At 49.4% G+C, this 17,901-nt stretch overlaps 2 protein-coding genes across 5 annotated transcripts in view; one reads left to right on the top strand and one right to left on the bottom strand.

Annotated features, from left to right (window-relative positions):
* The first annotated feature begins 1,711 nt into the window (after nucleotides 1–1,711).
* Nucleotides 1,712–17,335, top strand: ETV4 (ETS variant transcription factor 4). Of its 4 annotated transcripts, none has more exons than XM_063403915.1 (12): nucleotides 1,712–2,324; nucleotides 2,404–2,485; nucleotides 2,574–2,621; nucleotides 4,577–4,630; nucleotides 5,360–5,471; nucleotides 5,934–6,071; nucleotides 7,189–7,448; nucleotides 9,543–9,617; nucleotides 9,711–9,779; nucleotides 10,155–10,327; nucleotides 11,721–11,822; nucleotides 12,452–17,335. In XM_063403915.1, exons 1-12 carry the CDS (start codon nucleotides 1,806–1,808, stop codon nucleotides 12,671–12,673), a joined length of 1,854 nt encoding a protein of 617 aa, XP_063259985.1. In that variant the 5' UTR covers nucleotides 1,712–1,805; the 3' UTR covers nucleotides 12,674–17,335. The 4 variants fall into 4 exon arrangements, with proteins under 4 accessions (XP_063259985.1, XP_063259984.1, XP_063259983.1 ...); XM_063403914.1 differs by having other exon boundaries at nucleotides 1,714–2,324; nucleotides 5,357–5,471; nucleotides 10,158–10,327; XM_063403913.1 differs by having other exon boundaries at nucleotides 1,714–2,324; nucleotides 5,357–5,471.
* The window catches only part of DHX8 (DEAH-box helicase 8), a 16,325-nt gene continuing 14,771 nt past the window's right edge, over nucleotides 16,348–17,901 (bottom strand). The window contains exon 23 of the mRNA XM_063403887.1: nucleotides 16,348–17,730. Coding sequence (XP_063259957.1) covers nucleotides 17,511–17,730 — 220 coding nt within the window. The 3' untranslated portion in view covers nucleotides 16,348–17,510. The remainder of the gene's footprint in view (nucleotides 17,731–17,901) is intronic.

Here is a 17,901-nt window from a genome sequence, read left to right as displayed (position 1 = left end):
AAACCCCAGATACTGAGAACTGCCTGACTTAGGAACAATGGACATTGAACCAATAAATTTCTCTGGGTTTTGACTGTGTAAGTTGAAAAATCAGATAAAATTCACTTGTCATGGAAGGATTTTCACTGCACAGCCCAGGCAATGTGTGGATGGAATGATTTCTGTTGCACATCCTGGCCAGAATAAAGTAATATCTTCATTCTCTGGCACTAAAAATGCTGCTGAAGATGTTTTTGTCTTTCCCACATTTTTGGTGACAGCAAGAATAAAGTAATGCCTTCATTCTCTGACACTAAAAATGCTGCTGAAGAGTTTTTTTTGTCTTTCCCACACTTTTGGTGACAGCAAGGGCTTGACCCTCCCTCAGACCCTTCTGTGGTGAGTGCTCCTGGAGAGCAGCAGAAGCACAGAGGAGTTTCCCTGGGTGGAAGCAGGGAGAGGAGCTGCACATAAAACTCCCAGCGCCTCCTTTGCACCCTGCCAGCAGCTGGAGCTGCACCCCAGTGCTTGGCAGGTGTTCAGTGTCAGTATTTCTATTTTTCCTTGGGCATTGCATCACCTCACAGGGCAGAGCTGCTAACAACAGGCAATTCTAGACTCAGCACCTTCCCCGTGATACTCCTGCTCAAGGAACAACAGGGTATTGAAGGGCAGCTGGGCTGATTTCATGCCTGATGTTAAGAAACCTGAGCTCTTCGTCCAGCTGTTTATTATTTTATAAAGCTGCAGGTCTGTTCACGCTGCATTCTACAGCACAGAGAGGGGTTTTTTTCAACTTCCAGTGTGTCACTTCCTAAGACATTTGTAATTTGATCCTGTCTGTGTCAGCATCTCTGTCTGAGAGCTTTGCACTACAGCAACCACAGCTGCTGTGGGATGCATCTGAAATTTAGGGCTGGGTTTTCTGAAACCAGCACAATGAATGGAAACAGCCAAATCTTTGGGATGGACACGGGGGGTGGGGATTAGGCACAAAATTCTGTTGGTGACTAAGAAAAATAAACTAAATCCAGGGAAGAAACACAGTGTGTGTTACAGTGGCAGATGTGTGATGTCACTGGTGAGCCTCAGTGGCCCATTAACAGAAGATATACCCCAGAGGGATGTCATTTTTAAATTTGTGGGGTTTGGGGGCTTTTGTGTTGTTTTTTTTTGGGGGGGTTGTTTTGGTTTGGTTTTGGGTTTTTTTGTTTTTGTTGTTGTTGTTGTTGTTTGGTTGTGGTTGAGTTTTTTGGGGTTTTTGGGGTGTTTTTTTGGTCTCTGACAGAGATGTCCTGTCAGTACTATCAATGGCTTCTTCGGTATCTATGTCACATTTGTTTTCAAAGGCTGGCTAATCAAATGTGAGCAATTAATGTCCAGGGTGGTTAATTGCCTTCTATTACTTTTTTCCCTTGAGGTGTGGAGTGTGTGAAGAGTTCAGATGAGAGACACAAACCAGAGAGCTGATTCTTGCTTATGAACTATTACCAGCAGATTTATTCCAACACTGTAACACACACTGTGTCTCTTCCCTGGATTTATAGTTTATTTTTCTTAGTCACCAACTGGATTTTGTGCCTAATCCCCACCCCCCGTGTCCATCCCAAAGATTTGGCTGTTTCCATTTTTTTGAAATTTGAAAGCGAGTGCGGTGTGCGTGGGGAGGGCAGGGCGGTGCCGCGGCGGGTGGGACACACGGATACGGCGGGTGGGACAAACGGACACGGCGGGTGGGACACACGGACACGGCGGGGCCGGAGCCGCCGCTCATGAATGAACTCCAGCAGCATTTCCCTTTTTTATGAATGGGAGCTCGGTTGTGAATGAACGGCGCGGCTCTGCGAGCTGATTGGTCCTCCGGGGAAGAAGCCACGCCCACCGCCGCGGGGTGCCGGCCGAGGCGGGCGCGGATTGGCGGGCGGAGCTTCATTCACAAATCCGATGGAACAAAGGAGTGGGCGAGCCGGGCCCGGGAGCGCGGGGCCGCAGCGGGGCCGGGCCCGGGCCCACGGCGGGACCGGGGCGCGCACGGGGCGGCTCCGCCGAGGGCTCCGCCGAGGGCTCCGCGTGGGCCGGGCCCGGCGCTGAGAGGCGGCTCCCCACGGGACCCGAGCCGAGCGGGGCTTCTGTCCCGGGGGTTCGTCCCGGCCGGGCTCGGTCCCGCCTCGCGTTCCGAGTTTCGGCAGCAGCGAGGCCGCCCCCGCCTCTCCCGGGCAGCGGCAGCGATCGCGGTCCCGCCGCTCCTGCGGGTCTCGCCCGCGGTGCCCCCCGATGCCCGAGCAGAGCGCCCGAGGAGGATGAAGGGGTACCCGGACCAGCAGGTGCCGTTCACCTGCCCGCAGGTGAGTGGCGGCTCCGCGGGGCTCCGGGCTGGCCGCGCCCCGCCCGGGGCTCCGCTCTGAGCCGCTCCTCCCGCTGCAGCCGCCGGGCCGGGCCGGAGCCGCGCCGGGCGCTGCCGAGAGCCGCGGGGAGCCGGGGCTGCCGCCGGAGCACGACTCGGAAGGTGAGCGGGGCTGGGGCCGGGGGAGGGCCGGGGGTGCCGGGCAGGGAGCGGCTCCTGCCCCGCTCAGCACTGCGCCCTCTCCCCGCAGAGCTCTTCCAGGACCTGCGGCAGCTCCAGGAGACCTGGCTGAGCGAAGGTAGGCTCCTTCCCCCGCCGTGCCTGCTTTGCAGCTCTCTTGGAGTTGTTGCCTTTGCTTTTCCTCCTCTTTGAGTTGTTTTTGAGGTCGGTCCCGCTCCTTTGCTGTGTTTGCCTGCCTCCCAACAAAAGTGCTTTTTCAGCCTTGCCAGCCCTGGCGTGTGTAAATTCAGGCTGTGAATGAACCTTTGTGCCGGGCATTTGCCCGTGAATGGGGCTTGGCTGCTCGCCCTCTTCCCCGGGGACAATTTTCGCTTCAGGCTGTTTGTAACCGGTTCGATTTTATGCTAATTTGTCACTTATCTTTGTTGGTTGCCAGAACGTTGATGTTTTCTTAAACAATAAAGCAGTCTTTTAATTTGGGGAACAAAATGCTCCTATTCTTTTTCTATTTTTCCTTTTTTCATGTAATACTTTGTGAAAACTTTCTTGGAATTTACATACTTTTCAGTTTGGTGTCTTGATTGTTTTGAGTTTGAACTTCAAGGAAAACTTCGAATGCCAGGGAGTCACATTAATTCCAAGTGAAACGAGCTCTAAACGTGGTGATTTTGCTCCAGTTCCAGTACTGCAGATGATCCATTTTCTAAAAAATTCAAAACACATCCTCGAGTACGGGCACTTGATAAATACAAAAGTACTTATTGTGATCTAGGTACTTAAAAATATTTAACAATAATGATGTAAAACTATGTGTGACATTTGGAGCGGGGTTATTTCCCCTAATGTGACCACAAGTGAGGGACAATCTTGTTAAACAATTCTTATTTTTAAGCCTTCAAAAAGATATTTGCCAACTAAGTAAGATCTTAAGGGAAAAAAAAATCCAAAGTTTTGTGTTTTATTTCAAATGGAACTGAAATAAGGTGACGTTGATCAGGCAGCGTTTCAGGGGTGTGAGGATTGTCAGGACGCAGCAGGAATTTCCTGGAGGCTGCACCAATATTGGAACATTCAAGTTTAACTTTTACAAGAGCAGGAAAATAGGAATTAATTGCTGCTCATGTCACTGAATGCACGAGATTTCTTTTCAGTCTTAGAAGAACTCGAGCTGCCAATGAGTTTGCCTCAGAACTGATCTTTGGTAGACTTTCAATTTTAGATTTTCTAATATTATTACTATCGATATTCATTATATTAATAATATAACATTACATATAATAGTAGATTAATAATACAATGCATTGATATTATATTAATATCAAGATTATTAAAATAATGTCCAATAATGTTGTTAGCTCACCAGTCTAAAGAATTTCCATGGAATCTCTTACAACACCTTTGCCAGCAGCAGGGTGTTTGTAGGATGAGTTTGTGAGTCCCCTGTGCACTGCTTCTAGTCAGGATTAGTAAAAGATAATGCAAACCTGACTGCATGGGTTTGGAATATAGGCAGAGATTATTATTATTATTATTATTATTATTAATTAATGCATGGCTCATAGCATCTAATCAGAGTCCAAGTGAAATCCCTGAGAACTTCAAAATGAGTTTTAATATTTCAGTTTCTGCTTCTAGTCTGCATATCAGGGAATTGGTTTCTCCTGTTTTTGCTCCCATTTCCAGACTTGTAATAATAAAAATGACCCTCTGATGCAAACTATTGGGTTTTCCTGTTCACCAGGATGTCAAAATATTTTCCTGAATGGTGAAAATATTTTTTATTTCTGTCCTGTGTGTCTCCACATCAACATTTGTTCATGAGATGAAGGCATCAGACCACTGAAGAGCACCTTCCCAAACAGTGCAGAACAAAAAGTGAAAATGTTAAATACGATATTTATTATTTTCCTTTATCACAATTAGGGATTTTTTTTTAAGTCACTGAAATCATCCCAGCAGAAAGCTCAGATCTTTTCTGCACAGATTTATTTCTACCTTAGTGTTAATTGGACTGTACAAAGTGCCAGAACTGACCCCTCCCTCCCTCTTTTTCCCCCTCCTCTCTCCTGACAGCTCAGGTTCCAGACAGTGATGAGCAATTTGTGCCTGACTTCCATTCAGAGAACTGTGAGTAGCCTGGGGATGCTCACATCTCCTGGGGAAAGGGAAAATCCAAATTCTGGTGCTTTTCCCCCCACCCCAGGCAGTTTTCCCCCCAGAAGCTGAAATTAAACATTTCTATCTCTGCTCTTGTTCTCCTCCTGTCCCCAGCTGTGGCCCTGCAGCGCAGCCTGGTCTCTGAGCCCTGTATCTTATTTCTTTCTCTTTTTGACCTAGAACTGAGGAGAGGCTGCTCCCAGGTTTCACTGAACCCATGAGTCAGGGGTAATGGGATAGCCTGGTCCAGCTAGTGGGGCTGGAAAGAACTGGCTGCTCCTGACACATCCAGCCTCGTGAAAATTCCCTGCAGTTCAGCATACTGGAGAGAGCAAATTTTTTTTAAGAAGTGAACACCCACATCCTAATTCCTGGTGCTGTAAACTGCAACCCACATTTGTTATTCATGAAATTCTGACAAGCCCAGAAATGTCCCTGCTTGTCTGCATCAGGCTCTTGCCATGACCAGTGCACTGAACATGGAAGGAAATATTTTTATTTGTTTTTCCCTGGACTGTCCTGGTGTTCTGGATGAGCAGAGGGGTTTTGAGATCCCCCAGCCCCACACTCAGGGCTGCTGGATGTTAACACAGCAGAGATTCAGCAAAGGGACCCCTGCATTTGGAAATGCCTGAGAACCACAGCTCCCCATAGAGAAGAAAAGTGTCAGTCTGATCTCTCCTTTCTCTCCTGCAGTAGCTTTTCACAGTCCTCCTGCTAAGATCAAAAAGGAGCCCCAGAGCCCCTCGGAGCCCCCCCTGTCCTGCAGCCACGAGCAGCCCTTCCAGCAGGAGCAGTGTCTGTATGCCAGGTAAGGTGGCACAGAGAGGGCACAGGAGCTGCTCTGAAATCAAGAGCTCAGCATTAACTGCTGCTGGAGGGTGTGACAGCAGCCCTGGCACAGGTCAGCAGCCCTGGCCCCAGTGGGGATTGCCCACAGGGCTGCTCAGGCCTGTGAACACCAGCTCTGGGTTTGCCCCCTTTTTATTCTCCCCGTCCCTCAGCCATCCTCATACCCAGCAATCCTGACACCCACCCCATTCCTCTTTCCAAAATCTGCCCCACTCCTGACCCCGCTGCCCACAGTGCCAGGCCCTTGCCTGAGCTGGGTGTGGCTTCCCCAGCACAGAAACCTTCCCCAGTTTGCTGCTGGCAGTGAACAACGAGACAGCAGGGAGGTTCTGCTGGGGGTTTCTGGCCCCATGAAATGTTGCAGATGCTGCCACGAGTCCTTCTTGGAGAAGTGAAACGCTGCAATATCTGCTTGTTGCAGTGCCTATGAGCAGCCCAGGCAGTCCCCCAGCCCAGGAGCCCTGATCCAGCCACCCCTGCAGTTCTCCAGACAGGACAGGAGCTTCCTGAGCCCTGCAGGGCCACCCAGCTCCAGCTGTGGATACCTCAGTGACAGCAGGTGAGTGACTGCAGGGGGAGGCAGCCAGGATTGCCCTCCTGGGGGGTTAAAGGAGGAAGGGCTGCAGCTCCCAGGTGGGATTGCTCTGTGAGCACAGGATCCCCTCCTGTGGGACCCAGCTCTGCTGCCTGGGGTTAGGAGTCCGTAACCTTCACCCTGCCAGATTCTGTGCAGCAGCTCCCCTTGGAAATGTCCTTCACCTTCATGGGGTCCCTCCCTCGTCCTTGTCCTGGTGTGGACAGAAAGGTGTCTGCCAGGGACAGCTGGAGCCTCCCTTGGAAGGGAGAATGTAAACCCCTTCCCTCCAAATTATTATAATTTTGAAATTAAGGGGCCTTCAGGCAAAGATATAAGAATAGGAATAGCAGTTCTTTACTAGGAATATTAAAAATACAAATGTAGTAGTACAAAAAAAAGCAGACAAACAAAAATAAAGAAAACACTGACTGAGTCAGAACAAGACCTGACACCCTGTTGGTCAGGGTGTTGGCAGCAGTCAGAGTAATTCCTCCTGGAGTGCCAGATGTGGCTCTGTTGGAGCAGAGATGATCCTGGAGCAGGGGCAGTTTCCTCTGAAGGCCCAGCGGTGTGAGATGGGCCCAGTCCTCCCCTGGGAATGCAGAGCACACAGGCTGTGCTGGGCTCTGAATGCCAGGGTTTATCCAGGTGGGAATGCAGTGCACACAGGCTGTGCTGGGCTCTGAATGCCAGGGTTTATCCAGGTGGGAATGCAGAGCACACAGGCTGTGCTGGGCTCTGAATGCCAGGGTTTATCCAGGTGGGAATGCTGGGCTCCTCCCCTGGGTGCAGCATCTCCCATGGATGGTGGAATTGGATCAGCCCTCCAGGGAGCCTCGATGGCCCATGGACAGCAGAGATCCCTGGGAGGGAGGATGGGTCCTGGAAGGGATAAAGAGCCCTGCCCCAGCTGGTTTAACAGCTGGTAATAGAATACAAACTTTGGTCACATCTTGCACTGCAACCCAAGACAGTCCCAGCCATGAGTGAGCTCCTACAGTAACAGGCTCAGGAAGTTTCTGTCCCTCACCCAGCCCTGTGCCAGGGCTGAAAGCAGAGGGCAGAGGGAGCAGCTGTCTCACATCCTTTCCCTTCTCAGCTCTGCCTATCAGCCCCATGTGGAGATGTGCCACCCCTTCCCACCCTCCCAGGGCATGGCCCAGGAAGACCCTGCTGCCTTCCAGTGCCAGCTGCCCAAGCCCTGCCTGCAGTGCCCTGCCCAGGGCTTCAAGCAGGAGCAGCAGGACCCACAGTACGAGCAGGCACAGCAGGCACAGCAGGCACAGCAGGCAGGCAGGCAGCAGTACCCAGCGGCTGTGGTGGTCAAGCAGGAGCAGCTGGATTTCATGTACGACTCAGGTAGGCACAGCTGGCTCCCCCTGACTCATGAACCAGCATCAGGGGGTGAGCAACTCCCTGGTGCACATCTGTAGCTCTTGGACATGAAATATAAATGCCTGACTCCAGTCAGGAGGCAGAAGAGAATCAGAAGGCTTTATTTACAATTTATTCAGCTTTTTTATAACATGCTGTGCTAAAAAGGCAAATTATTGGTCCATAGGATGGACACCTCTCTGTATTGCTTAAGTAACACAAACAACACCTGCGAGAGAGGTTGTGATAGGAAAGGAATATTTTTTACTTGGAAATGTTATGGGAAGGATAGTTATTTACACAAAGTTGCTTGGGAAAGGAGAAGCTGCTGAACAGTTTCCCTTGGAAAAGCCAGCAGCCCTCAGGATTCAGAAATATCAGGCCCACACAAACCCACCAGTGCTGTCTCTGAGCTCTGTGGCAGCTCTAGCTCACGGTCAGGAGCATCTGCTGGCTGGGCAGGTGGCTGTGGAGCAGGGAGCTAAAGCAGTTCTGTCTCTTCACTGCATCCAGGATAAAGCTGGGACACTCACCATGCTCTGAGAGAGGCTTTCTGGTAGGGAGCTGAATTATTTCCAAGATAGGAGGTAGAAGGTGATGTTAAATCCATTCAAACTATTTTAAAGCATGGGGTTGTTCTCCCCCCAGGGGAGCAAGTAGCCAGTAAGGAGACTCTCAAAATTCATTAATAGCTCACTCACACCATCAGAAATGAAGAAAAAGCTTTTTCCAGTTTCACAGGGAGATTTTGCCTTTGGGTTATTTGTGAGCTGGAAGGTTGCAGAAGATAAGTGGGGCCAGCTTTGAAGAAATTCTGCCAAAACAGCCTGTGAACAGCAGCAGAAGGGAAGGAATCAAAGATGTTGGAGCTTGCACAGAAAAACTGTCTTGGATCCCTGCAGCAGAGGAAAGGGGCCCTGGGGCTGCTTTGGTGTCCCTTGGAGGATCTGCTTCCACCGGCTGCTTCCCATGGAAACAAGGCACAGAGAACAGGGATTCAGGGAAGGATAAGAAAAAATTTTATGATACCAAAACCAGCTCTCTAAATGCCAGATCCACCAGGTGATCCTCTTATTTTTCCACAGGGGATAAATCTTATTTTTGTGGCAGATCTGTTCAAAGACTCACTACCCTGAGATCACAATCCTCTCTTCCAGAGGGAATGTCACTTCTGCTTTCCTGGTATTTTAAAGGACATCTTTAATTGTTTCCTTTAGCAGAAATAAACACAAAACTAAAAGGCTCCTCTGAGGGTGTCACTGCAGTGGTGTTGGTATCACACTTTCACTGGGCCTTTCTGTTCAGAAAATGTGCAAAGCCAGAAGATGGGAATGTGCTTTTTGTGAGAGTAGTTTATGATTGCAATAACACCCAGCCTGTCAGCTCAGAGCTCCCTTAGCATCAGCAAAATATCTGCAGGAAGCAATGGGCAGACACAGATGTGTGAGGGAAACACAAACCTCTCCAAAGCTCCCAGTTACAGCTTCTGTTTCAGCTGTGTAAAGGAAATATTTGATTCAGAAAACACAAAATAGAGAAAACACAAATTGCAGTGCACAGACAGCACTATGCACACAGGATCAGGAAAAGATTTCCTGCTTGTTTTTAACAAAGGCTGCTTTTTCTGTTTTCTAAATTGTTTGTGAGAATGCCCCATCATGATGTGAAATTTGAAATGACATTTGTGAAACTCTGTCTGCAGAAGCATTCTGCTCTCTATTTACATCACAGTACCCCTGGAAAAATGTCATGCCTTCTTACCTGGGACAGCAGAAGAAAAGTGTGTAATTATCTTAAACTAAGATGAGAGAGAGGCTCATATTTAGCCTATTGTCCATGATTTTGTATAAAAGGTGAATCGCTGGCTATCCTGGCTGCTCTGAAGGATGGTGTGGGACAGTGCCACCAAAATTATTCCTTTAATGCACAAGTGGAAGGACAATGCAAATGAAGTTGTAGTTTCCAGTCTGACACTACCCCTTCAGGAGGGCCTTGGTTAGACAGCTGCATTCACCTTTGCAGAGCAAGACAATTCTGCCACCTGTGCTCCTTAAATAAATGAGTTTAATTGTTTTGTAGATGTTCCTGACTGTTCTTCCATGTACATAAATGCTGAGAGTTACCCAAGCCACTCAAACACAGAAGATACTCTGGGTAAGAAATGCAGGAGTGACTTTTCCCTGCACAGAATCAGCCTCTGGCACCACCCTGGCTGTGTGTGACTGCTGATGTTGCTTTCTGTTTCAGGCTGCAGCTATGACAAGCAGATGAGGTCCTTTACTGATGATGTCTGTGTTGTTCCAGAGAAATTTGAAGGTTGGAGAAAGAATGGTTTGGAGTTTTGGTGTGGGATAGGGTTATTTATCATCTTGGCCAGCTTGACTGGTGCCTTCATGGTTCATGACAGTGCTCTTGCAGCTGTGTTCCTACCCAGCTTTTTGCTACCTCATTTTTAGAGCTTTCTTAGCAGCAACCAGGCCTTTTGCACAAGTGGCTTAATTGTGATGTGTATCAGAGCTGCTCTTGGAAGAGCTGCTTGTGAATTCGCTGCTGTTTTATGTGAACTGAAATATTCCCAGGTAAATGTTTGTGAAACTGTTAAATGGGCTGCTTTTTTTAAATATGTGTTTTTTATTTTCCCAGTGGCTTTTGCAGTGTTCTCCTTAGAAACCTCTTGTTTGTTCTTCTCAGCAGGAGACATCAAGCAGGAAGGTGGAGGGTACCGGGAGGGACCCCCCTACCAGAGACGGGGGTCGCTCCAGCTCTGGCAGTTCCTGGTGGCTCTGCTGGACAACCCCACTAATTCCCACTTCATCGCCTGGACTGGCAGAGGAATGGAGTTCAAGCTCATTGAGCCAGAGGAGGTGAAGCCATCGAGGTTCTCTACAGGTTCAGGGGAATCCCCCACTGTTCCTGGGGCTGCAAATTCTCAAGTGGCTTTTCCTCTGAAGCTTCTGCCTGCCAGTGGCACTCGCTAGACCCTGCAGCAAGTCCAGGTTTTTAGAAGAGGTCAAAACACTCAAATGACACAAATATCAGGTTTAGGAAAGGCTGGTTGTATGCACATTCAGAACCTCAGCTATGCAGTGAGTCAAATTATCCCCTGCCTTCATTTCCCTGAATAATTCACTCTCTTGCAGTGACCTGTGCTGTCTTGTCGTGCTCCATACTTGGGGCTGACATTGAGGTTTGGAGTTTTGAACCCTACTGATTGCAGAGATATTGATAAGAATCTGGAAGCAGATATGTCCTAGTCTATCTTTATTTCAAGATTACTTTCACTGAAGTGTAATTTCAAATGCTGCCATGTTCAAAAAAAAAAAAAAAACCCTAGCAATGCTTGACAGTTTGGAGAGAAGTGTCCATAATATCTGTTCATATCTTGTTCCAGTTAGAGCTGCATTTAGCACTGTTCTTGATACATATCAAAATTATGGGCATTTTCAGAGCAGGTGAGTTGTCTTGGCAGGCTGACATCAGCTTAATTCTGAGTCTGATGGATAAAGCTGAAAATCGTGTAGGAGAGGGAAGGCACAGGTCTGTTCCAGTTCCCTCACACTTGGTCTGATAAACACGGGACCCCTGAAGACCCATGGCAGAGAGAGGGGGACAAGAAGAGCTTTAATGTCCTTTCCAACCCAAACCACTCTAGGATTCTATGTTTCTATTTATCTGCCGTGGAAGAAACATCTATTAACCCCAAATTTCTAGTACTGGATAACATCAGACCAAGACAGAACAATTCATTAACGAGAAACCCACGGCATTGGCAGGAATAGTACAGGCTGTTGAAAAAGGGCAGGAAAATGCACAAAACTGCTGCAGTAACATCGCTTATAAAGACTTATCTTATAAAAATACAAGGAAATATAAGAAACGACAACAGCATACAAAAGTTAAGCTAAAAAACGCCATTGCATGCCAACATTTTCTATCCCATCTTACATTGCCCACAAATTTGAATATTAAGTGTAACAAAGGACAAAGCAGCCCTTTAGCATCCTCAGGCTTTCAGAATAGTGGAGAGTGAGGAGCAGTGGTGACAGCAAATGAGCTCTGTAGTGGCCAGAATTTCTCTGTGACACAGAATGCTTGAGTTCCACTCGTGTTTAAAAGCTGCTAAATGATTGGTGAGTCTAATACTGAAATGTTAGTACGTGTCATGGTCCCACCTGTGAAAAGAGAAGCAGCTGGGTGACATTGCTGTCCCCTGGGCTGGTTCCCAGCCGTGCCCACAGCCTGGTGCTCCCTTTGCAGGTTGCCAGGCTCTGGGGGATTCAGAAGAACCGTCCAGCCATGAACTACGACAAGCTGAGCCGCTCCCTGCGCTACTACTACGAGAAAGGCATCATGCAGAAGGTCAGTGTGCAAGGCAGCAGAAAACTTTGTGCTTTGAGTGATGCTTCTCTTGTCTGAGACAAGGAGTCCTACAGACAGAATGTCCTTGAGCTAGGCAGGCAGCCCAGGCTTGCTCTCCCCAAAACTCCTCTTTGCTGTAGTTAAATGGAGAGGCTGGCAAGGAGCTGAATGTAGGCAAGGCATGAGAAATCAAAGGGGGAATTATGGCTTCTCTCTTTTGCTGTGTATGTCTGCAGTCAGGAGAGTTGGAATTTATGCAGCTTGAAGGAGATATAACCAGTCCTGCCCCTGGTGAGAGAAAGGCTGCCTGGAACTTGGTGCTGTGTGGTGGGGATGGTCTGTGGCACACCCAGGGCCCTGGAGAGATAATTGGGAGTGCATCTGTCAGTACAGACTGCTCAGGGACTGCTACTGCTGTTACCTGGACACAGAGTGCCAGCCTGCAGCATCCCAGGAGCTGTTCCAGGGGAGGTCAGGGCAGCAGAGAAGCAAGAGGACAGCACAGGGAGGAATTTACAGCTCTGACACATCTCAGGGTGTTTTTGGAAGCCCTCCGTGGCTCTGGGGAGCATTGCCTGGTGCTGCCCCTGGGCCTGCAGCTCTCACCTGCCCCTCTCTGCTCCCTGCAGGTGGCTGGGGAGCGTTACGTGTACAAGTTCGTGTGTGAGCCTGAGGCTTTGTTCTCCATGGCCTTCCCCGAGCAGCCGCGGCCGGCGCTGGCGGCGGAGCTGGAGCGGCAGGGCAGCGAGGAGGACACGCTGCCCCTCTCCCACCTGGACGAGAAGGGCTCCTACCTGCCAGACCTCGGGGGCTTCCCTCCACAGCTCTACAGCAAAGGCTACACGTTCTAGCCCTGTGCACAGAGGGAGGGGGCTGGTTGGTGGCCAGCATTCGTCCAGGCCAGCACTCCGTGCTTGGTCAGGACAAGTGTTCAGGTACTCGAGTGGGTGATGAGCTCCCAGCAGCCAGGGCTCCTGTGTGCCTGTGGTAAAACTCTCACTGTGTCAGCACGGGCACATTCTCAGCTGTGCAGACATCCCAGCAGCACAGCAGGGAATTGGTGCCTCCAGATGTGTCAAACACTTGTCAAACCCCTCTCGGTGCAGAGGGAGGGGATGCTGCCCACCAGGATTTCCTTTCATGTATGAGAATGTGACAATGTATGAGAATGTGACAATGCTGCTGCTGACTCCATTCCTCAGCACCTGTCCTGAAGCTCTGTGTGACCTGCTTCCAGCTCTGACCAGAGGAACTCCCTCTCACAGGCCAGCTAAGCCTTCTTCCCACCATGGCTGCAGGACAATGGTCACAGATCTTGTGCCTTCCTTGAGGAATACTCATTTCTTGCACGTGCATGCTCCTGCCTTATCACCCCTGTGCTCATGCCAGGAGTTTCTGGTATTCAGGCTCTGAGCAGGGTGGGGGGAGGCCTTGGCCAGGATTTCAGCAGTGCTGGAGTCCAGGGCCCAAAGCCATTTAGGGGAGTGACAGAGGATTGGTCTGGGGCACAGGTCAAAGCCAGTGCCTCGTTCAGGTGGAGGGACTGTGGGAAGCAGCAAGGCCTGAGACACAGCTCAGTGCAGAGTTGTGGCTTTTATAAACCGAAAAACTTCTTCAACAAACGCTCTCAGGATATTTGAAGAGCTGCCAGGCTCTTGACTGTGCCTGTCCTGGGCTTGGCATGAGAATTGTCTGAGGCAAGAGAAGAACCTGGTGGAGGTATGATTAAAAAATGCTATATAAAGTAACCTAAACCATACACAGATCTCAATAGAGGAATTCAGACTTAAACTCCACAGATATTTGCATGTTTGAGGGGAATTTGAATGTGTTGAAAAGGCAGCTCCCTCTGCAGCCCAATGCAGCACATGCAACTTAACTAAAGTGGCAGGTTTTCCACAACAGTAAACCTTTATAAGGGCCTGATTAAGAGGTGTTTAATTCTTTAATTAGCAGCCCCACCACGTTCCCAGTTAGACAAGGAGCAGTACACTGTACCCATACAGAAAAAGTCTGTTTGCACTGTTTCAGCTGCTGAACACAGAGCATTGCCAAACCTGTCAGCACGGTAGCCTGTAGAAAAAATTCTGTATATTGACTGAAAGCCTGATTTCCCCTGCTGCCTCTCCCCTGCATGGCTACTGCCAACCCTGCCAGCCTTGTCCCTGAGTGCAAGAGCCCTGAAAGGCAGCACTCCCTGCCTGAGGAGAGGCCACACTCAGAGCAGGCTGCTCTGCTGCTGCCTTTGCAGGCCCTGGGCAGAGCCTTGGTGCTCTGACAGCTCCTGCCCCTCCTGCCTTGCCCTGCTCCTGCCTGGCCAGCACGGCTCCTGTGGTGTCCCAGAAGTGAGGGTGAAGGGGAACCCTTCCCTTGGTATAAGCTGCCTTTACTGAGTGTAAAAATGCTATAATTAATAAATTGGTCGGTCTTTGGCCAGTACAACTTCACTGATTGGTCCTCCTTTACCTTCTGAGCTCGCTTTGCACCTCCCCGTGGCACCAGCTCACAGCTTTGATATCCCCATCTGCAGGATTCCCAAGGATTTTACATTTATCCAGTATCCTTAGGGCTACCCCTCTGCCCTTCCTTCCAGAATTCAGGGAGTGAGTTCACACATTTCAATGCAATTTTAGCTGTACCTTTCATTCAGGTTTCTCAAGTCAGGGCAACAGATCAACAGCCACAGGGGAGTTCCAGGAATCAGCAAGGCAACAGTGACCTCCAAAGCTCAGAGATTTGTAATAACCCAGATCACAGAGCTGGGAGTCAATAAATACACTCAGATCAGTTAGACTGAGAGGCAGCTGGTACAGGAGTAATAGACAGGAGTCCTGAAGTTCTGCTGGTCCTGAAAACACCCAGGAGCTTCTAGGAGGGACATAAACAGCTCCCACACAACTCCATAAAAGCATAAAACAACTCCCACACAACTCCTGCAGAAGCTGCCAGAAGTCAGAGACTAAGCAAGAACCAGTCCTCATTCCTAAGCACCTCACCTACCCTGCCTTTTAAATCCCCCCCAGGGTGGTGGTTACTCCACCACTGCCCTGTGCCAATGCCTGACAACCCTTTCTATGAAGAATTTTCCCCAATATCCAGTCAAAACCTCCTCTGGCACAGCTGGAGGCCATTTCCTCTTGGCCTATCACTGGTTGCCTGGGAGAAGAGGCCAACACTCATGTGGCTCTAACCTCTTGTCAGGGAGTTGTAGAGAAAGTCCCTCCTGCAGCTCCTCATCAGACTTGTGCTCCAGACCCTTCTGAGACAGATTAAATTAATGGCTCAATGTTAAAATCAGCCAAGGGCTTTGCCCATTGTAGCCAACTGTGCAAAGAATCAACTGCACCAAAGCCCACCCCACACCCCACAAGAAGATTCCTGACAGCAACTTAAGATAAAGATGGCACTATTTATTGTCCAGTTATCTCAGGGCTAAGGAGAAGTTAACAAGGCTGGGGGAGAAGAATGTAGCCACAAGGAAAGCCCAACCCAGCAGCTGTGCTGAGAATTGGATCTGACTGGGTTCAGCAGGGGTGCAGAGCCCAGACTCATCTGCTGTGGCCAGGTTTGCACGTTCTGTCCCCCAGGCAAAGGGGGGCAGTTTTTGAGTGGGATTCCCAAGCTGTGGTGCAGAGGGGTGAACACCATCCCCTGGCACAGGCCAGGTGAGCAGCAGCCCCTGCAGAGCCCTCCCTACACAAACTGGCTCTGCTGTAGGACACACTGCCCGAGCCCAGGTCACCCTCACCCGGGACACGCATGTGAGAGGCACTCCTGGAAGGGATCACAACTGATCAAAGGCTCCCCAAAGTGCCCCAGACTCACTGCTGAAGACTGCACAGGATCGACAAGTGCTGCAAGAGAACCAGGCTTTGGTAAGACAGTGCAGAACTGTCCCCCAGCAGGAAGGAGCATGGGCATTCCCATCTACACCTGCACGTTCTACTTCATCTGTCTGTCACTCTCATTATCTCACTCCCCAATTCTCCTTTTCCTATTTATTTCTCTCTCTCTTTACCTCATATTTGCAGTTAAATAAAATCCATACTATTGACTTCAGCACGTGGTCTCATTTGCATCTCAATTTGGATCATAACACCCTGCCCATCCCTGGCAACCTTCAGCATCTCAACATCCCTTTTGTAGTGAAGGGCTCAGAACTGGGCACAGGATTTGAGATTTGGCCTCAGCAGGGCCACACTGCTGCTGGAGCTGTGAGCTCCTGGAGGCTGTGCCTGCCTTCCTCAGAGAGAGCAGCTGCACAGAGACATCACTGTGCACCCCAGCTCTGCTCAGGATGGTTCTCCAGGCCCCAGGGGAACTGTGGAAAGGATCAAGTGAGAAGGCAAAGCAGGAGAGAGGAAGGTGTCTCAGGGGAGTGTACAGCTGGAAGAGTTTGTGCCTGAGTTCTTCTGAGCTTTGGCTTTATGGCACCTGTTTCCTTTTCCCTGAATTAGCTTTAAGCATGTTCTGGAGGCACTTCCATTCCTGCCCTTTTTGCTTTGACTCTGAGTCCAAACTTACAAACTTTGTAATTCCCTTTAATTTTATGATACAACATGAGGGAAAGCTCAGGACATTTAACAACATCCCTGCTCACCTTTGTACAGATAGGTATTTCCAACATAGCTACTTTTCAGTGTGAAAATTCTTCCAATTCACTGTGTAAAACAACCAGTCAACTTAATTCTCTTCGTTTCAACAATAATTTTAGCAAATGTTCCAGCTTTGGAAAAAAAATAAGTTTTCTGCAGCTATGGAGTCAATAAATTTCATCTGTTGGCAACAAAAAAGTATTTTACAGGTAGTTTGGGCACAGCATAGCACAGGCTGGGCAGTGACCAGAAACAAGAAACTGTTACACAATTTTTACAGACATTTTAGCTGTAAGAGCTCACTCTGTTACAAAAAAACAACAGCTGTGATGTGCTGTGATATCACCAAAGAGTCTAAGTGAAAATAAAGCACATGGCACATTGCATAAAAGGTCTCACCACTTACATTTGCAGATGGAGCTGTGCTGCAGAGGGGATGTGGTAATTACTGGCTGATAAACTCTTCAGCACCCAGGAGATGCAGTCTGACCTGTGCCACTGTCAAAATATATTCTAGCTGGTTTGCAAGAATTTTTCCTGCCTTTCTCCTTCCATCCCAAAGCCAGAGATACTAAATATCTCACCAGAGATGGCGTAAATAAAAGACAAAAAGTTACACTGAATGGGAAAATGCACAAACTTGGTAAAATAGAGGACAGGCTGCTCCCAAAAGGCAGTCACTGACCAAGAATGTTAAGTAGAAATAAATCTCTTTTAGCAGGGTAAAGACACAAACTATTCCAGCTTCCATTTGTCTGGTCACTCAGAACCCAGTCAGGCCGGTGAACAACCCGTTTTAAGTCACTATTTTTTTGTGCTGTTCACCTCAGTACCCAGAGTTTTGAGTCTTAGATTTTGTCTTTTAAAAAAAGAAATCACTAAAGTGCTCCAAGACCCCTCCTGAGAGGCTGCAGCAGCCTGAGCAGCTGCAGCACACCCGGGGTGCCCCTCGAGCCCCTGCAGTGCCATGGCTGAGCACCTGTGCATGGCACAGCTGAGCCTCGGGGACACATCTGTCCCCAGGATGGTGGCAGCAGTGCAAAGTGCCAGCCCCAGGGACAGGGCAGCAGGCAGGGCGGGCAGGGAGCCGCGCTCATCGGCGCCGGAAGGCGCGGGATATCCTCCAGGCGTTGGGCTCCTCGTAGCGGTTGTAGAGGGGCTCCAGGCGCTGCTGCTTCTTCTGCTTGCTCAGCTTGGTTGGGTCAGAGACCTTGAAGAAAGCCGGGGCGAACTCCACCAGCCAGCGAGGGTCGATGGTTGTCACCTCCCGCATGTACTCCTTGGTGGTCAGCACCAGCTCGTGATACACCACCCTGCGGGAAGGGACAGCAGCTCTGACAGCAGTTTGTGCAAACAACAAGCAACAAGACAAGGGCTGGAGCAGCTGAGGTTGCCCCTTTTAAGCTCCAGTGCAGGCTCCAGAAGAACCATCCCTACATTCCCCCTTCTACTTCACAACCACTCCTCAGCACAGAATTCCTTCA

The sequence above is a fragment of the Prinia subflava genome, chromosome 8 (assembly GCF_021018805.1).
Source record: "Prinia subflava isolate CZ2003 ecotype Zambia chromosome 8, Cam_Psub_1.2, whole genome shotgun sequence".
NCBI classification, from domain to species: Eukaryota; Metazoa; Chordata; class Aves; order Passeriformes; family Cisticolidae; genus Prinia; species Prinia subflava.
The sequence above is the reverse complement of the archived record's forward strand: the minus strand, read 5'-3'. Positions and strand labels throughout refer to the sequence as shown.

Coding starts and splice junctions, on each gene's coding strand:
- ETV4 (XM_063403913.1), top strand. CDS start 1,806: ATGAACGGCGCGGCTCTGCGAGCTGATTGGTCCTCCGGGGAAGAAGCC. Junction 2,325..2,403: donor TGCCGTTCACCTGCCCGCAG/GTGAGTGGCGGC, acceptor CTCCCGCTGCAG/CCGCCGGGCCGGGCCGGAGC. Junction 9,618..9,710: donor AAACACAGAAGATACTCTGG/GTAAGAAATGCA, acceptor TTTCTGTTTCAG/GCTGCAGCTATGACAAGCAG.